The 15,870-nt window shown below is 46.7% G+C and overlaps 2 protein-coding genes across 4 annotated transcripts in view; one reads left to right on the forward strand and one right to left on the reverse strand.

Moving 5' to 3' along the window:
* The window catches only part of brf1b (BRF1 RNA polymerase III transcription initiation factor subunit b), a 20,012-nt gene extending 7,255 nt beyond the window's left edge, over positions 1–12,757 (reverse strand). The window contains exons 1-7 of the mRNA XM_068598749.1: positions 12,579–12,757; positions 12,087–12,295; positions 1,079–1,159; positions 825–998; positions 663–694; positions 506–578; positions 1–18 (exon numbers count right to left, since the gene is read on the reverse strand). The exon at positions 1–18 is cut by the window's left edge and continues 132 nt beyond it. Coding sequence (XP_068454850.1) covers positions 1–18; positions 506–578; positions 663–694; positions 825–998; positions 1,079–1,159; positions 12,087–12,270 — 562 coding nt within the window. The 5' untranslated portion in view covers positions 12,271–12,295; positions 12,579–12,757. The remainder of the gene's footprint in view (positions 19–505; positions 579–662; positions 695–824; positions 999–1,078; positions 1,160–12,086; positions 12,296–12,578) is intronic.
* xrcc3 (X-ray repair complementing defective repair in Chinese hamster cells 3) lies at positions 12,593–14,999 on the forward strand. 3 transcript variants are annotated; one of them, XM_068598750.1, is made up of 8 exons: positions 12,593–12,686; positions 12,935–13,137; positions 13,284–13,421; positions 13,504–13,695; positions 13,807–13,961; positions 14,025–14,237; positions 14,330–14,367; positions 14,488–14,999. In XM_068598750.1, exons 2-8 carry the CDS (start codon positions 13,098–13,100, stop codon positions 14,741–14,743), a joined length of 1,032 nt encoding a protein of 343 aa, XP_068454851.1. In that variant the 5' UTR covers positions 12,593–12,686; positions 12,935–13,097; the 3' UTR covers positions 14,744–14,999. The 3 variants fall into 3 exon arrangements, with proteins under 3 accessions (XP_068454851.1, XP_068454852.1, XP_068454853.1); XM_068598751.1 differs by having other exon boundaries at positions 13,329–13,421; XM_068598752.1 differs by having other exon boundaries at positions 14,025–14,268; positions 14,488–14,641.
* The last annotated feature ends 871 nt before the right edge of the window (positions 15,000–15,870 follow it).

Below are 15,870 nucleotides of genomic sequence, written 5' to 3' on the forward strand. Positions count from 1 at the left end.
GGATATACAGGCAGGGGTCTAAGGGGGAGACAACTCACCATCAGTGAAGTGGGACTGTCCTTTTAATTCACACATAATTACATCCATTAAGAGGAAGAAGTTACACCATTCATTCATAATTTAATCACATCGGATTATTTTTTATACATGCCGTCGGGCTACTTTTACACTATATTTTGAAAACCGGAAGTAGTCACACGTATCCTTCCTTTGACTTTTACAAAATGTTGTTTTTAATAATTGGCTGGATTCTATATTTACAAGTGTGAGTTTACGAGCCAAAAAGATATTTTGAAATGTTAAAGAAAAGTCAGAAAATGATATAAGTTTGTATGTGCCTTAGCGTCAACTACATTAAGAATATACTCAGGTTTACCCGAAGGGTTAGGTTTGGGTCAGGTATGTTGCTCCTTAAAGAGACAGTTTAACCTCCTGTTGCTCCTGAAAGAGACAGTTTAACCTCCTGTTGCTCCTGAAAGAGACCTTTTAGAGAAGAGGTTCTTACCGATGGCCGGAGCGTTGATGCAGAGCTCACGAGCCAACAGCAGGAATGTTTTCCCCAGAATATAAACGTTCACCTGCAAACATGAAAGTAAAAGTTATGACTGCAGTTTATATACATCTATATCTGTAGGTCTCTGCTGGTCTGAGGGTAGTCCGACCTGCAGCAGGTCACTCAGGTCCAGCAACATGTCTGAAGCCCAGTTCAGGAAAACCTTGTGGAGGTCAGAGGTCAGGTGATGTCCTGACATTAAACTTTAAACAACTCAAACCTTGTGGAGGTCAGAGGTCAGATGAGGTCCTGACATTAAACACAAGGATACGTGGCGTCCCCTCGGTGCGACACACCAGGTAGAGGCAGGCGGCGATGACGTGCTCCGTCTTACGTCCTCGCGTCAGATGCTTACTGACCACCATCTTGAAGAAGTTGAAGGCCGTGTCCAGACAGTGCTGATTCAGCTGCAGCTGACTGCCCAGCTGCTGGATCTGACGCTTACCTAAGACACACAGGGGTGATCAGGGAATGCCAGGTGATGAGGAGGAGGATAGGGATGATGATGATGATGAAGGTACTCACCGCCCTGCAGGGTCTGGGCTCTGGACTCTTTTCCAACACTGGTGTGAAAACCAGAACCAAGAAGGGGAGCCTTAACTGGACCTGCAGACCAAAACACCACCAGGTCCTTTAATCCTCATGTCAGAGTCCATTCACACCACCAGGTCCTTTAATCCTCATGTCAGAGTCCATTCACACCACCAGGTCCTTTAATCCTCATGTCAGAGTCCATTCACACAACAAGATAATGTGTTACCATATTTTCATGAATAATAATTATGATTTTATTACATATAACTGGTGTCTTTTCCTGTAAAACAGACTGGAGGTGAGTCAGAATCAGAATCAGCTTTAATGGCCATGTACATTTTCACATTCAGGTTAACCTGCTGCAATCAGACTCAACCAGCCTCAGCTGAGACTGGCGCCGCTGTTACCTTGACAACCAGGTGATTAGTTCACCTGGCTGCAGAGGCAAAGCTTTTCCTCCACAATAACAAACAAATGAGACTGAGAGAGTTTCTGCTGCTACAACATGAAAACTGCTTTCATCATCGGGTGAGTTCTGCTAATCATACCTGGACAGGTAAAACAGACCTCACCAGGTAACCCTACAAATCATACCTGGACAGGTAAAACAAACCCTCCACCTCCACTATTTATTTTCAGATGTATCATTATATGCAGCAAATTCACAGAAAAAAATACAGCTGAAGGTCAACTGAAAGGTAAACTGGTTTTACTGGTTACTTTAGTCTTTGGTGGTGGGTGCACAGGGTCTTTTAATGGTGGGTGCACAGGGTCTTTTAATGGTGGGTGCCCAGGGTCTTTGGTGGTGGGTGCCCAGGGTCTTTGGTGGTGGGTGCCCAGGGTCTTTGGTGGTGGGTGCCCAGGGTCTTTGGTGGTGGGTGCCCAGGGTCTTTGGTGGTGGGTGCCCAGGGTCTTTGGTGGTGGGTGCCCAGGGTCTTTTATTGGTGGGTGCACAGGGTCTTTTATTGGTGGGTGCACAGGGTCTTTTATTAGTGGGTGCACAGGGTCTTTGGTGGTGGGTGCCCAGGGTCTTTGGTGGTGGGTGCCCAGGGTCTTTGGTGGTGGGTGCCCAGGGTCTTTGGTGGTGGGTGCCCAGGGTCTTTGGTGGTGGGTGCCCAGGGTCTTTGGTGGTGGGTGCCCAGGGTCTTTGGTGGTGGGTGCCCAGGGTCTTTGGTGGTGGGTGCACAGGGTCTTTAGTGGTGGGTGCACAGGGTCTTTAGTGGTGGGTGCACAGGGTCTTTAGTGGTAGTGTTGATTGGATGAATTTGAATTATCATGTTTTTAGGGCTAATACATTGTAGCAAACGTAGCTTATATTTTCTGTCTGGTTAGGTTCTGTGGATGCTGTTGTTCAGTCGGAGTGTCGGGACCGTTACCTTTGGCTCCATGTGACCTCGGCACAGACTCCTCACTTCGAGGCTGTAGGTCAGTGATCCATGTTGACCCTTCTGTTGTACTCAAGACCACCTGTCTACCGGTCTACCTGTCCATCTCTGTCCTGTAATGTTAGTCCTAAACTGACCGAAGTGCTCACTGCGTCCATTCTGATGCAGATGGAAACGGCGTGCACTCAATCAGTGAAGATGTTGCCTCAAGCTGTGGTTACACCATCAGCACCTTCAAGATGGATGGCTTCACCACCTTCAGAGCTTCATACTACTCTTGCTTCACCCACAGCCAGGTAGCTCCACCTCCTCGTAACCCAGTTGCAGCCAGGTAGCTCCACTGTATTATTTCTGGACTACAGGAGTCTGGACTGAGTGCTGATTTCTTTTTTTCTAGAATGATGAGGTGTTCACCTTCAGCTTTAATGTGAAAGTGAAGGATTTTGGTGGACTGTGGATCAGCCAGCCTGTTTCTGCAGTCTGTGCTGGTCTGATTTGGACTCGCAGAGAGATCACTTGTGAGGAGGACTACATGGAGGTCAGAACTACTACTACTACCACTGCTACTACCACTGCTACTACTACTACTACTACGAGTTTCTAATTGCATGAAGTCTTGAAATGGATGAGTCTAAACTAAAAGTCAGTCTTCACTGGCCACACAATTCTTGATGTTCAATCCTACATTTTCTGTATTACCGGACATGGCTACTTTCATTAAGAAGATGAATCTTATTTTAGTGCTACATGTCTGTGACGTGAAACGCGGCATCTATTCATAACTAGTCTGTGAGCCACTTGGACATTACAAAAACAATTGTAAAGTTTTCACATAGCAGCTTTCTGGGCTGTGATCTCTCACACTGCAGCTCCCGGCCCTTTCTCTCTCATAGCACCTCTACTTGGTTCAAGTCACTGCATCTCCTGACAGGCTTAGGAACACCATGGGACTAAGAGCAGCTAAGATTAGAAGGGGGAACAAGGCGTTAATGGACTGCTCGCACTTGCTGTGGATAAGCCCCAGTAGACTTGTATCAAGCTGGAATGGAACCCAACTTGAGAAATTGCCACACCTGTGTTCATGATGTCAACCAGGTCCACGTGAACAGGGAGTCTTCATGTGGAGGTCAGCGGGGGGACGGTGGACAGATGTGGCAGGCCGCCTACTCTCAGGTAAAATCACACCAGCAAGCACCTCGGGAACGTTCAAGTCCTATGTGACAATTTCCACAATGAAATAAGTCCTTATTTGGCCCCTCCTTGAAAGTGGTTCCTCTTCCATCCAAACATGGTTGCCTATCACCCAATATTAAGGAATGCACTTGAATCAGGTGATTTTTGAATGTTTGAAAACCAGGACCCAGTTGGTATAGTGATGCTTCCTCCAGCTGAGGTTTATGGGTACTATACATTTATCTGTAGCAGGGTATGACAAACTCACTTCCTAGCACAGGCGGGGAGAGCCTAAATGTTTCAACCACTTGGTTAGCTGGTAGTATCGTTAACCTAGTCGGATCTGTTGCATCTTTTTAAATCCTTCTAAAACTTACATTAATTGGAAAATCCTTTTAATGGTAAACTCAACCATCAAAAGAGATTTATCCTTTGAGTACTTGGTTTTTAAAGTTTTGACACATTTTGTTTGTGGTGTTCAGGTACAGAGGACGGCCAATCCTGCCTGGCAGCTGATGTTCCTGCAGAGTGATGGACGGGTTTCCTTCATGTCGGTCAGTGAAGGCCAGAGGTGGGGCTACAGCCTGACCTCCACGGCCCAGAGGGTGGTGCTGCGCTCCCGGTACAAACGGCCACATGCTGAGCTGACAATGGTGGGTAACTATGTATGCAGACATGCTAAGGTCCAGAACCCTAACAGACTTCAGACATGCATACCATGATGTCTACACTGTAATCAAGTTGGGGTGCCGGGGTGCCGGGGAGACGGGGTGCCGGGGAGACGGGGTGCTGGGGTGCCAGGGAGACGGGGTGCCAGGGAGACGGGGTGCTGGGGTGCCGGGCCATGAGGATACGAAATGCGCTACAAGGTAGGATTCGAGACCTAACTTGTTTCCATGGAGATTAATTGTGGAATGTGTTGAAGTATGTCTGAACGGTTAAGAGTACTACACTTGAGGAGCCACATATTGTCAGTGGATAACACTAACGCCTGCATATTCTGTCCCTTACCAAACCATCAATATTAACATCAACACTGTTGACTTCTCTGGAATTACATTCCAGGAGACTAAAGGTATTTGAGAATATAAGACTTGAGTCTAAGGTGATGAAACGGAAGTAATTATTTTAAATGAAATGTTGATGATTGTCAGGTGGAGGGTGTCCCCGTGGAGGTGGTCCGGGTTTCTCTGGTTACAAAGCAGAAGCTGACTGTGGTGATCATCGACTTGACCATGGCCTGCACAGTCAGTAGGTTCTCCCAGACAGTCTCACCTGAACTGGAAGCTGGTCTCCGGCTAATGGGTAACTGGTGTTGACGTGATTCTGTTGATCCCCAGATTCTGGTTCCTTCGACGGCACTCAGCTGCTGTGGGACATCCCCCTGGTGGTGACCTCTCTGCTCCAGGAGAGGGCAGGTTTTGAGAGCCGAAGCCTTCGTCTGGGGGTGGAGGGGGTTCTGCTCGACAAACCCACTGCCGCCGCCAGAGGAATCAGTCTGGTCCAACAAGGAAATATGGTCCAGATCGGGGTTCCTTTTGGAGCAGAGGGCGGGTACAGGAAGGTCGATCCAATCCAGCATGTTTTGTTCTGAGCGGTTTCACTATATAAGCTGATGACGTTAGCAGATTATCCATCTGATGGTCAGTTTCTTCTCGTCTACAGAGCTTGGTGGTGAACAATGTGTACAAGGAGACGTATGTGATCTTCCTGCTGTACGAACATGTCTTCTCTCTGCTCAATGAAGATGGCAGCACAATTGACACGAAACACAGAATGCTCAGAGTGCTCGACACACCGCTGCTCTGCCGGCATCCCTTTGACCGTGACCGTAAGGCTCCCAGTTCTCAGACTAGAGGAAACCTCGGTCTGCAGCTTAAGAACAAGGTTTTACTCTGGTATCCTCCTGCAGGCTTCACTACCTCCTGGACTTTCAACAACCCTGTCTGAACTTGTCTTGGTGGTATTGATGACATGAACTTAGCAAATGTGGATAGTGGCCCACATTTCAAAATCAACCTAATGAATTTGGCACATCATGCGATCATCGTTTTTTTTTTCCAACTTTGACTGATTATCGCATGAAGTAAAAACTAGTGTATTGCAGCTTTTATTTTAAAGTAATGTTATCAGAACAATATAACAGCACTCTGGAGCAACAGCAAGTTAACATACATACATATAGTTTATACATCTGTTTTTGTTTTATAAAAAGGTACCAGAAGCAACATTAGTATTATCAGAAACAACAGTGTGTTTAGTAGTAAGGGTCCCTGTGAGGGACAAACCACTCCTTCTTTGGTCCATGTTCAGTAGTAAGGGTCCCTGTGAGGGACAAACCACTCCTTCTTTGGTCCATGTTCAGTAGTAAGGGTCCCTGTGAGGGACAAGCCACTCCTTCTTTGGTCCATGTTCAGTAGTAAGGGTCCCTGTGAGGGACAAACCACTCCTTCTTTGGTCCATGTTCAGTAGTAAGGGTCCCTGTGAGGGACAAACCACTCCTTCTTTGGTCCATGTTCAGTAGTAAGGGTCCCTGTGAGGGACAAACCACTCCTTCTTTGGTCCATGTTCAGTAGTAAGGGTCCATGTGAGGGACAAACCACTCCTTCTTTGGTCCATGTTCAGTAGTAAGGGTCCCTGTGAGGGACAAACCACTCCTTCTTTGGTCCATGTTCAGTAGTAAGGGTCCCTGTGAGGGACAAACCACTCCTTCTTTGGTCCATGTTCAGTAGTAAGGGTCCCTGTGAGGGACAAACCACTCCTTCTTTGGTCCATGTTCAGTAGTAAGGGTCCCTGTGAGGGACAAGCCACTCCTTCTTTGGTCCATGTTCAGTAGTAAGGGTCCCTGTGAGGGACAAACCACTCCTTCTTTGGTCCATGTTCAGTAGTAAGGGTCCCTGTGAGGGACAAACCACTCCTTCTTTGGTCCATGTTCAGTAGTAAGGGTCCCTGTGAGGGACAAACCACTCCTTCTTTGGTCCATGTTCAGTAGTAAGGGTCCCTGTGAGGGACAAACCACTCCTTCTTTGGTCCATGTTCAGTAGTAAGGGTCCCTGTGAGGGACAAACCACTCCTTCTTTGGTCCATGTTCAGTAGTAAGGGTCCCTGTGAGGGACAAACCACTCCTTCTTTGGTCCATGTTCAGTAGTAAGGGTCCCTGTGAGGGACAAGCCACTCCTTCTTTGGTCCATGTTCAGTCTGTTTCTTACCTTAAAGATGTTAAAGACCAGCAATTGATTCACTTTATACAAAAGCAATAAGTGCTTTTCATGTTTTCAGTTTATCTTCCTCACTGAGAAAAGTCCAGTCTGTGTTGTCTTGAACATCTTGTGATGTGAGGAAAGTTCTCCTCTTTGAGAGAAGAGTAAAGATCCAGAAGTGATCCTGACTTAAAGTGCTCTGCATGGATCAGACCTCAGGTCAAGAGCGGCTCGCGGCAGCACCGCTGCTCTGAGAACACAAACTACACAACAATACTTTCAAGTCTGCAAGTCCTCAACGCTGCCTGTTGGTGAGGCTACGGAAGCACACGCACATGCATACACCACTTCAAAGTAAAAGCACGTACATACACCACTTCAAAGTAAATGCACGTACATACACCACTTCAAAGTAAATGCACGTACATACACCACTTCAAAGTAAAAGCAGTGTTGTTGTATTGCATTCGTAGCTGCATCTTATTTATTCATGTTTGATTTGAATTAAGCCGTCTGGAGAGATTTAAAGTGCAGCACCCGTGTGCAGTGATAAGCCCCTCCCAACGCAAAAAAATAAAGATGCAGTTAACGCATGATCGATCAGTTAATTAATCCTGTTAATCGATTGCTGCATTAACACTTTTAACGCGTGAACTTGCCTAGCCCTAATTTTTATAAATAAAGAGTTGATTTTAAAATGTGTGTATCTCTCTCTCCCAAATTATCTGGTTCAAATTCATCCAATGGAGACTTTTATCTGGTAATTTAATAATCCTTGAGTTGTAGACAGTTAAACTTGTAGACAGACTGAGGAAACTGTTAAAGGAATTACTTTGGGAACGAAAGATGACTTTTGACATTTGGTGCCAATGTTGACGGATATCTCTTGATCCAAATCTTTTCTCTTTTCACCCCTGACATCTGTTTCTTCCTGCAGAGACTGTAAGTGACCACCAGGTTTTCAGCGTCTACCTGGGAAACATTCCTGCTGATGTCATATTGGAGGAAGTCCTAATTAATGGAAAGCTCATGTCAGAGAGCGCTGATCGGGGCTACGGCATCAGTCCTGTTGCTCACGGCAATGGCAGCCGAGCCTACGAGCTCCATTTGCCCTTTGAGAACACGGCCACCCGCTGGATGGTGAGGCTTGTGTGCGTTAGCCTGTGTGTTTGATTTTTTTTTTATGGTTACAATGGTTCGATAAGATAAAATAATGCGTTATTAGGCCCGTGGTGGGGAAATTGCAGGATTTAAGCAGCAAGAGACGGATGGTAAAATACAAGTAATACATATAAGTAAACAGTAAAAAGTATTTCATAAATGTATTTATAGTGCAGCAGTTGAAGTGTTTTGTGGTCTAGTGGGAGCTCAGTTGGTTGTGCAGCCTGGCAGCAGCAGGAAGGAAGGACTTGTGGTCCTTCTCAAATAAAGTACATATCTATCTCTATCTTGTGAGCTGTTGGTCTACTTTGGGTCAGAGTCCAGATGGAAAAAGGCTAAATAATTTAGGCAAGTCAAGCATTTGCTAAATTTGACATGGTAAACCAGGTCCAGCTCACAAAAACATAATGTGGTGCTTTTAAGCCCTTTTTACTGCCTCCCGTCTGAGACGGCCGTTTTGTTCCACCAGTACCTAGGTCAAGGTGTGGCGCAGTACTCCATAGACGTAAACTTCACTTTAACCATCATGGCCCAGACAGACTCCTACTACCACCATACAGTCATCACAGCACAAGTACTAAATGCATGTAAGTACATCTGTTCCAACTCTTTCACTGGTCTCCAGGCCGGAACGGGTCAACCCATCAGGACTCTTCTTTAAAGTCCCTCCAGAGATTACAGCTCAGTGTTCAGATGGAGGAATCGCCTTCAGTGTGGTCAGACCTCCTCGAGCCGAGCACCTTTGGGAGGTGGGTGTTGACCACGAGCCTCTGACATCCCAGCTGGCAGCACAAAGAGGATACCATCTCCACAGCGACTCTCAAAAGACCACCCTGGAGGTCCCTGTGTTCTCCCTCGGATACACATATGAAGTAAGAGACCACAATGTTTAGAGTTGGAAAATATGAAAAACTCAACCTGAATTTGTAACTATGCTCCAAATCTCAACATATTCCCCTGAGTTAAAGGAACTGAAAGTTCAACATGCACTATTGGCTACTGCAACAAAAGTGGGACATCGGGAGCCCTGAATTAGTTTTCTGCTTCTTGCCGTTGACAATTAGGTATCAGACTGTTTGAGCCCAGATGGAACTTCTAATAGTGTTTCACCTTTGTGATAGTTTACCCTTTTCTGAAATTGGACACAATCTCCCTTCAGTTGACTGAAACCATCAAATTTCTGTCATCTTTGTTTTGCCCAGGACATTAACCTGTTGAGCTTTTATGGAACAGTAAAGCTTCTTCTGAGAGACACCAAAACTCTGGAGGTCCAGACTTCCACCTCAAAACGTTGTCTCTTCAAAACAAAGGACATGATGGGTAACTTGCACTCTTCAAGTTCAGTATAGATGGTCAACCTGCAGTCAGCTAGGTAAAGTGTGTCATACTCGCACTCTGAACCACTTCAGGCCCAGACAGAAAACCGTAATGCCAGGGTTCAAACTGTCAAGTTAAACCTGAATTTTGATAAGTGCTGATGCTGTGATTCAACACGGTTGAGATTAAGTCGTCTACATGCTCTCCAACTTCCTGAGTCCACCTTGGGTAGATGTAATTTCATGCTCCAACACCGCCGCTCTGTGCTGTCTCAGTCTGTTCAGCAGACGGGACAATGACGGTGGTGACGACTCCGACCTCCACCTGGCCGACGGTGCAGCCTGACCGGATTACTCTGCTGGACCCCACATGTGGACCCAAGCAGACCGACGGATCGAGAGTTCTGTTTGAATTCAAGATGGACTCCTGTGGGACCAGAGCCATGGTACGACTTAAAACACCCAAGAAAAAAGCTCTTTGTAGGAGAGCAGAGATCACCAGGAGCACCACACCAAAGCATTGGCACTGAAACAATGAGTCCATGGTTGTGCAACAGCTTCTATGGTCATTCAGTGTAGCTGGAGCAAGATCAGATGTGTACGTTCAAAGGTGTTGAAAAGATCGTTAACTGAGGATGTTTGAAACAGGTTGGGGAGTCGTACGTGGTTTATGAGAACGAGATCCTCTATGACAGACGGCTAGTTGCAGATGGACCAAACTTCATCTCTCGAGAATCTCAGTTCAAGTAAGAAACTCATTGGAGCCCTTCTGACCTAGGTCTCTGTTGGAGGACTTGACCTGTAATCAATACCTAAAAAATGTAACTTTAACATACACTCAAAGTAAAGTCTTGATCTTGAGTCTGATTCTTGAACAGGTTGACGGTGAGGTGCTTCTATCCACTGAGTGGAGTCAATAGATTGTCTGTGGATAGGATCTTCAGTTCAGAAACTCCTGGTTTTGGTTCCGTAAAGGTCTTCGAGAGCCTCAAAGGTTACAGTCAGTTACGGTTACATCAGTAATCCAAATCCAGTTTGGCTTTAATTACAGAATCTTGAAATCTCTTTTTCAGCAGATTCATTAAATAAACTTCCTGCCAAAGACTGTTTGGAAACTGGAAACGCTGTTAACATACCGTCTCACTCGGTCTACCCAAGTGTCAGTCCATGGCCCAAAACTGGACTCAGTCACTTCATCCCAGTGCCCAGAGGACACAACAAGCTGCTCCGCTCTTCACAAAACTTCAACATCTTTCAAGATCTTAATCTTCCCCCTTCTCCTGAGAGTCAAACCACCGGTATCAAGAATGTCCCACCGCAGGTTTCATCTCCTCCAGATCCTCTCATGTCCCAGACACCGATCCAACATGAAAATTCAGGACCAACTGATGAAAACCCAGCCTCGGGCTTGAGATCATCCAGCGGGATTCCTGATTTTACAGTTGTGGAACAGTTTGAAAGTAACTGGGGAAGCGCTCTGCGTCTCCCAGTCCTTCAACCACCACCTCAAGGCATCTCATTTGAAAATACTGCATCCGTCTTGTCTGGAGACTCACGGGAGTCAGTCGGCACTGAACCCACATTTACTGCCACCAGCCAAGAAACCCAAAACCTGCAAAGACCAGGGACCATTGAAAGAAGGGATATTGAGATGGTTCAGTCCAAAGTGAAGACTCTTAGAGTCAAACCTCTGTGCAAATTAGATTCTTCTGGACATCCGCTCCACCAGAAAACAGTTGTCCAACAAGCAAACTCTCTAATCCCTCCCAGTATGCCCCTGGTCTGAAAGCCTTTGGGAACCACTGGATGTCCCAACAGCTTTCTGAACACACAGGTTCAAACATTAAAGAGGAACATGTGCTGGAGAAAACAGGTTTCTCAACAGTGAAGCAGGAACATGGTGTCACCGACGAATCCAATCAATATGCAGTGATCCACCTCTCAGATCTGTCCCTAAACCAGCAAAACCACTAACAGAAACTGGTCCATACATCCCTAAACCAGCAAGACCACCAACATAAACTAGAAATGTTCCTTAACCAACAGGTATAAAAAACAATAATATGCAGACTCTAAAATAAAGATCCTGATCATGGATGTTGGGACTAGATGTTTTTTTTTCTGTTTTACTTGGCCACCATCAGGGGCGTCGAACATCAGTCAGGCTTGTTCCCAGTCTCAGAGGAAGACTGTCAACCCATGATGAACTCACCAGGGGAGCAACCAGCAGGAGGTCCTACCTCAGCGTCGCACCACAGAACATTGTCTACATTGCAGAACATAAACCCAACAGTTACAAAGACCTGAATCCCACTGGAGGGGGAACTGGGTTTACTGGTGCAGCTCTTCATGGTTCAGGTCTGACTGCGCTGGTCAGCATAGCGCTAGTGTTCACCAAGGCATCATGAGGTACTCGAAACCTCTTAAACATCTGACCAGACAACCAGAATGAGGTATGAGAGTCACACTGCTTATTAAATTTAATGGGATCAGATAATGCATAATGAAAGCAGGAAACCTGGAGTGTAGGCTCACTTCATGCTGCACACATTTACAGTCCGCCATGCGGTTATGTGTCGAGTATTAAATGCACAGCATCTTTTCCCTAAATTAATCACAATTTTAAGTTTCTTAATGTTCAATTTGCTCAGTGCATAAGGGCACCACATGTTTGGTTGGAGTTTATTGTCATTAAAAGCTGAACTTGACATCTTCCTTGACACTATTGGTCATGTGATGTTCTACTGGTGGAAGTGTTCCTCACCGTCAGCAGACACAAACTGGCCCACAGCAGAGGAGACTCCTCCGCTTCCCTCCACAAACTGGACCTCCGAGACGATGATGTTATCCTCCAGAACCGAACCGCAGCCGGTACACACCGCGCTGCCCCGGGCCTGATCCACGTCAATTTCGGACCCCCCACAGGTCCTGCACACCCTGGGGCTCATGGTGGAGGTCAGAGGTCACCGCAGTCTGCAAGTCAGTGGTGGTCATGTTTTAGATGATCGAACCACCAGAGGACCAGTAGGCCGCTCTCCAGATCCATTAACACTAGCTGGTGATGTCATAACATCTTAATGTCTAATAATTTATTAAGATGCATTAATATAATAAGTCAGTAGTTCCGCAAGTGAATCCTGTAAATAAACGTGTGTGTGGACACTAAATCGATAGTTGGCTAAACAGAATCGACGTTAACGGTTGAAACTCGTGTTAATTCTTTATATATTTACTATTACTGAAGTGATGAACTCACCAACAGTAGAAACCAGTAGAACCAGTTTGGCGGTCAAACACTCGATGGGTCCGTTACGTTCCCGGTAGAATCCATCTATTTTAAAGACTACACGTATTTAACCTCCAGGTATTTAACCCGCAATCTCTTAAATACTGCTTATGGGTCAGAGGAGCGGGTACTTTCGGCTGTTTGTTTTCTTCCTGTGACGCAGGGAAATGACGTCATAGAGGAGACATCTCGCGTGGGGGAGTTTGTTGATACATTGTGGATTAATGAATGAATAATACATTAACATGAAATGTTCTGAAGATAAGAACTACTGAATATAACCAGTTACTGTAGAACAGAACCATATTGACTCGTTATGTTTAAAGCTGAGCGCACCCCCGCGGACCGGAATGAGCTGTCCCAACCGGCGCCCCGTGATGACGTGAGAGCGGGTATTTCACGAGACTTTGCTCGTTTAAAAACAACTTTCTGGCTTTTACGCGTTTCTGTGACTGAGCACAATATGACGTCAACGGGGTCAAGGACCTGATGGAGCTCCACCCGAGAGTCCTAGCAGCCGTCAGAAGAGGTGTGTGTGTGTGTGTGTGTGTGTGTGTGTGTGAGAGGTTGTGATTATCTGACGGTATTGTTGTCGTGCTCCTTGTGTCCCCTGCTGGCCTCCTTCAGGGAGGCGGTGTTGTGTTAGTGTTATTGTTGTGGTTGTGTCCCCTGCAGCCCAGCTGGCCTCCTTCAGGGACGTGTTGTGTGTCTCTGGTCCAGACCTGCAGAGACTCACTGGTCTGTGCGGCTCAGACGTGCAGCAGCTGCTCACCGCGGCCGCCAGCAGCTGCAGACGGGGTGGTCCAGTCCCAGGTCAGAGCAGACAGGCATTCTGATTGGACGTCACAGGGTGATGTCACAACTTGTGTTCACCCTCGTGCTTCTGTGTTCGCAGTCCTTCTGTTCCATCGCCGGATGGAGACCAGACTCGGTGTGGGGTGTCCAGTCCTGGACCGGCTGCTGAGGGGGGGTCTCCCCGCGGCGCTCAGCGAGCTGGCCGGAGAGAGCGGAGCCGGGAAGACCCAGCTGGCTCTGCAGCTCTGTCTGTCCGTCCAGTACCCTACACAGTACGGAGGGCTGGATTCAGGTCAGTGAACGCACCATCAGACAAAGCCCAATTGGCTGAAATGTGTGAGACCGCAGACGGCGCTGTGTTCACTGGCGGCCTGTAGATGTGAGCTCTGTAGCGTCTCTGCAGGAGCGGTGTACATCTGCACTGAGGACTCGTTCCCCAGCAGACGGCTGCTGCAGCTGATCCGGCATCAGCCCCGGCTGCGCTCTGACGTCCCTCCGTCACTGATCAACAGCCTCCAGTTCAGCGACCGCGTCTACATCGAGCACGCTGCCGACCTGGTGAGTTGACCTCTGACCTCTGACCGCTGGCCTCCTGCCGGGCTGACGGGTTGTTTCCTCCAGGACTCACTGCAGGCGTGTCTGACTCGCCGCGTGCCGCTGCTGCTGGCCAGAGGGCGGGTTCGGCTCCTGGTGGTGGACTCGGTGGCGGCTCTGTTCAGGTCTGACTTCTTGGCTGCTGATTGGCTGGCGAGGACTAAAGGGCTCCTCGCTTTGTCCTCCACACTGCACCACCTGAGTCTGGAGTTCACCACACCTGTCCTGTGTATCAACCAGGTAATGCACACCTGTCCTGTGTATCAACCAGGTAATGCACACCTGTCTGGCCAGACCGGCTCACTTTGACTCTGAATCTTTGACTCTTTCAGGTGACGGATGTGTTCAGCGGCTCAGGCGACAGTTTGGGGTAAAAACTACTTCCTGTTTTCAGAAGACAAGGCAGGAAGATTCTTATTCAGGTTTTCTGTTTACTGCTCGAGACAAACAAAGAAATCTGGAAATGTATTTATTTCCTTGTTCCTCTTAGCCCAGCAACCTCCAGCGTGACCTCTAACGTGACCTCTGACGTGACCCCTGCTCTGGGCTTAGCCTGGGCCAATCAGGTGACGGTCCGGCTTGTGATGCGGCGTCTCCAGGGGACGATTGTCCTCGGAGACCAGAGCAGCGCCCTCCGCAGGCTGGAGGTGGTGTTTGCGCCTCACCTGCCACCAAGCGGGAGGAACGCCGGCGTCTGGAGGGAGGGAGTCCGAGGAGAGGAGGGTACAGACGGATGTATACGATGAACTGTGAGGATGATGATGATACACGGGTTAGGGTCAACAATGGGTTAACCCTAACCCAAAGGTTTGTGGTCGGTTTGTGTATCTGACCAGTCGGATGATACAAATACACAACAGTACTACTGTACAAATGCACAAAGTACTACTGTATGAGGGCAGCAGGTATCTGTACTGTGGACTATGAGTAGACTTTTGAAGTAGTCAGCAATACATTTCTCTGTTGGCTAATTATTTTATAAATAAAACATATTGTTCTGAATGCACTTGAGTACTACTGATACTTTAACTTGATAATACTTTAACTTGATAATACTTTAACGGAGACTTTAGTGTTTCACATCATGCACGTGGCCACGAGCCTGATCAGAATGGCTGGTCGTTCCTGATGGAAACCATCGGGACTGTTTTCTACTTCCTCTTTCCTCTTTAGTAGGTTTGTTGGAGACGAGTCAGTTCTGAACAGAATCCATCGCCTCGCAATGCATGGTGGGTAGATTTGTGTCCGACTTTCCCCCAACACACTGCGCTTGCTCCAGCCGCCATTACAACCATCGCAACCTCAAGAGAGTCCTCCTGAAAGACCCTCAAATATCAATGTTGTAGCAATGCATAGTGTATAAACATAGAATGAGCAATACTATTATCATCTGATCATCTTATCATAGCAATACTCTTATCATCTTATCTTATCATAGCAATACTCTTATCTTATCAGAGCAATACTCTTATCATATCATCTTATCATAGATGACATTACATTACATGTCATTTAGCTGACGCCTTTATCCAAAGCGACTTACAATAAGTGCATTCAACCGTAAGTACGAAGTAGGAACAACAAGAATCAGAGAACAATTTCTCAAATAAAGTCAAACTACAAAGTGCTATCAGTAAGAGATATCCAAGTGCTGCTGTCATTGTCTTTATTCAAGGTGTAGTCATAGCAATACTATTATCATCTTATCATAGCAATACTATTATCATCTTATCAGAGCAATACTATTATCATCTTATCAGAGCAATACTATTATCATCTTATCAGAGCAATACTATTATCATCTTATCAGAGCAATACTATTATCATCTTATCAGAGCAATACTATTATCATCTTGTCATATCAATACTCTTA

This window comes from Clinocottus analis, unplaced genomic scaffold (genome assembly GCF_023055335.1).
Source record: "Clinocottus analis isolate CAN_PGR_092001 unplaced genomic scaffold, fCliAna1.0.p SCAF_40, whole genome shotgun sequence".
NCBI classification, from domain to species: domain Eukaryota; kingdom Metazoa; phylum Chordata; class Actinopteri; order Perciformes; family Cottidae; genus Clinocottus; species Clinocottus analis.

Coding starts and splice junctions, on each gene's coding strand:
- xrcc3 (XM_068598750.1), top strand. CDS start 13,098: ATGGAGCTCCACCCGAGAGTCCTAGCAGCCGTCAGAAGAG. Junction 13,422..13,503: donor ACGGGGTGGTCCAGTCCCAG/GTCAGAGCAGAC, acceptor CTGTGTTCGCAG/TCCTTCTGTTCCATCGCCGG. Junction 14,368..14,487: donor GGCTCAGGCGACAGTTTGGG/GTAAAAACTACT, acceptor TGTTCCTCTTAG/CCCAGCAACCTCCAGCGTGA.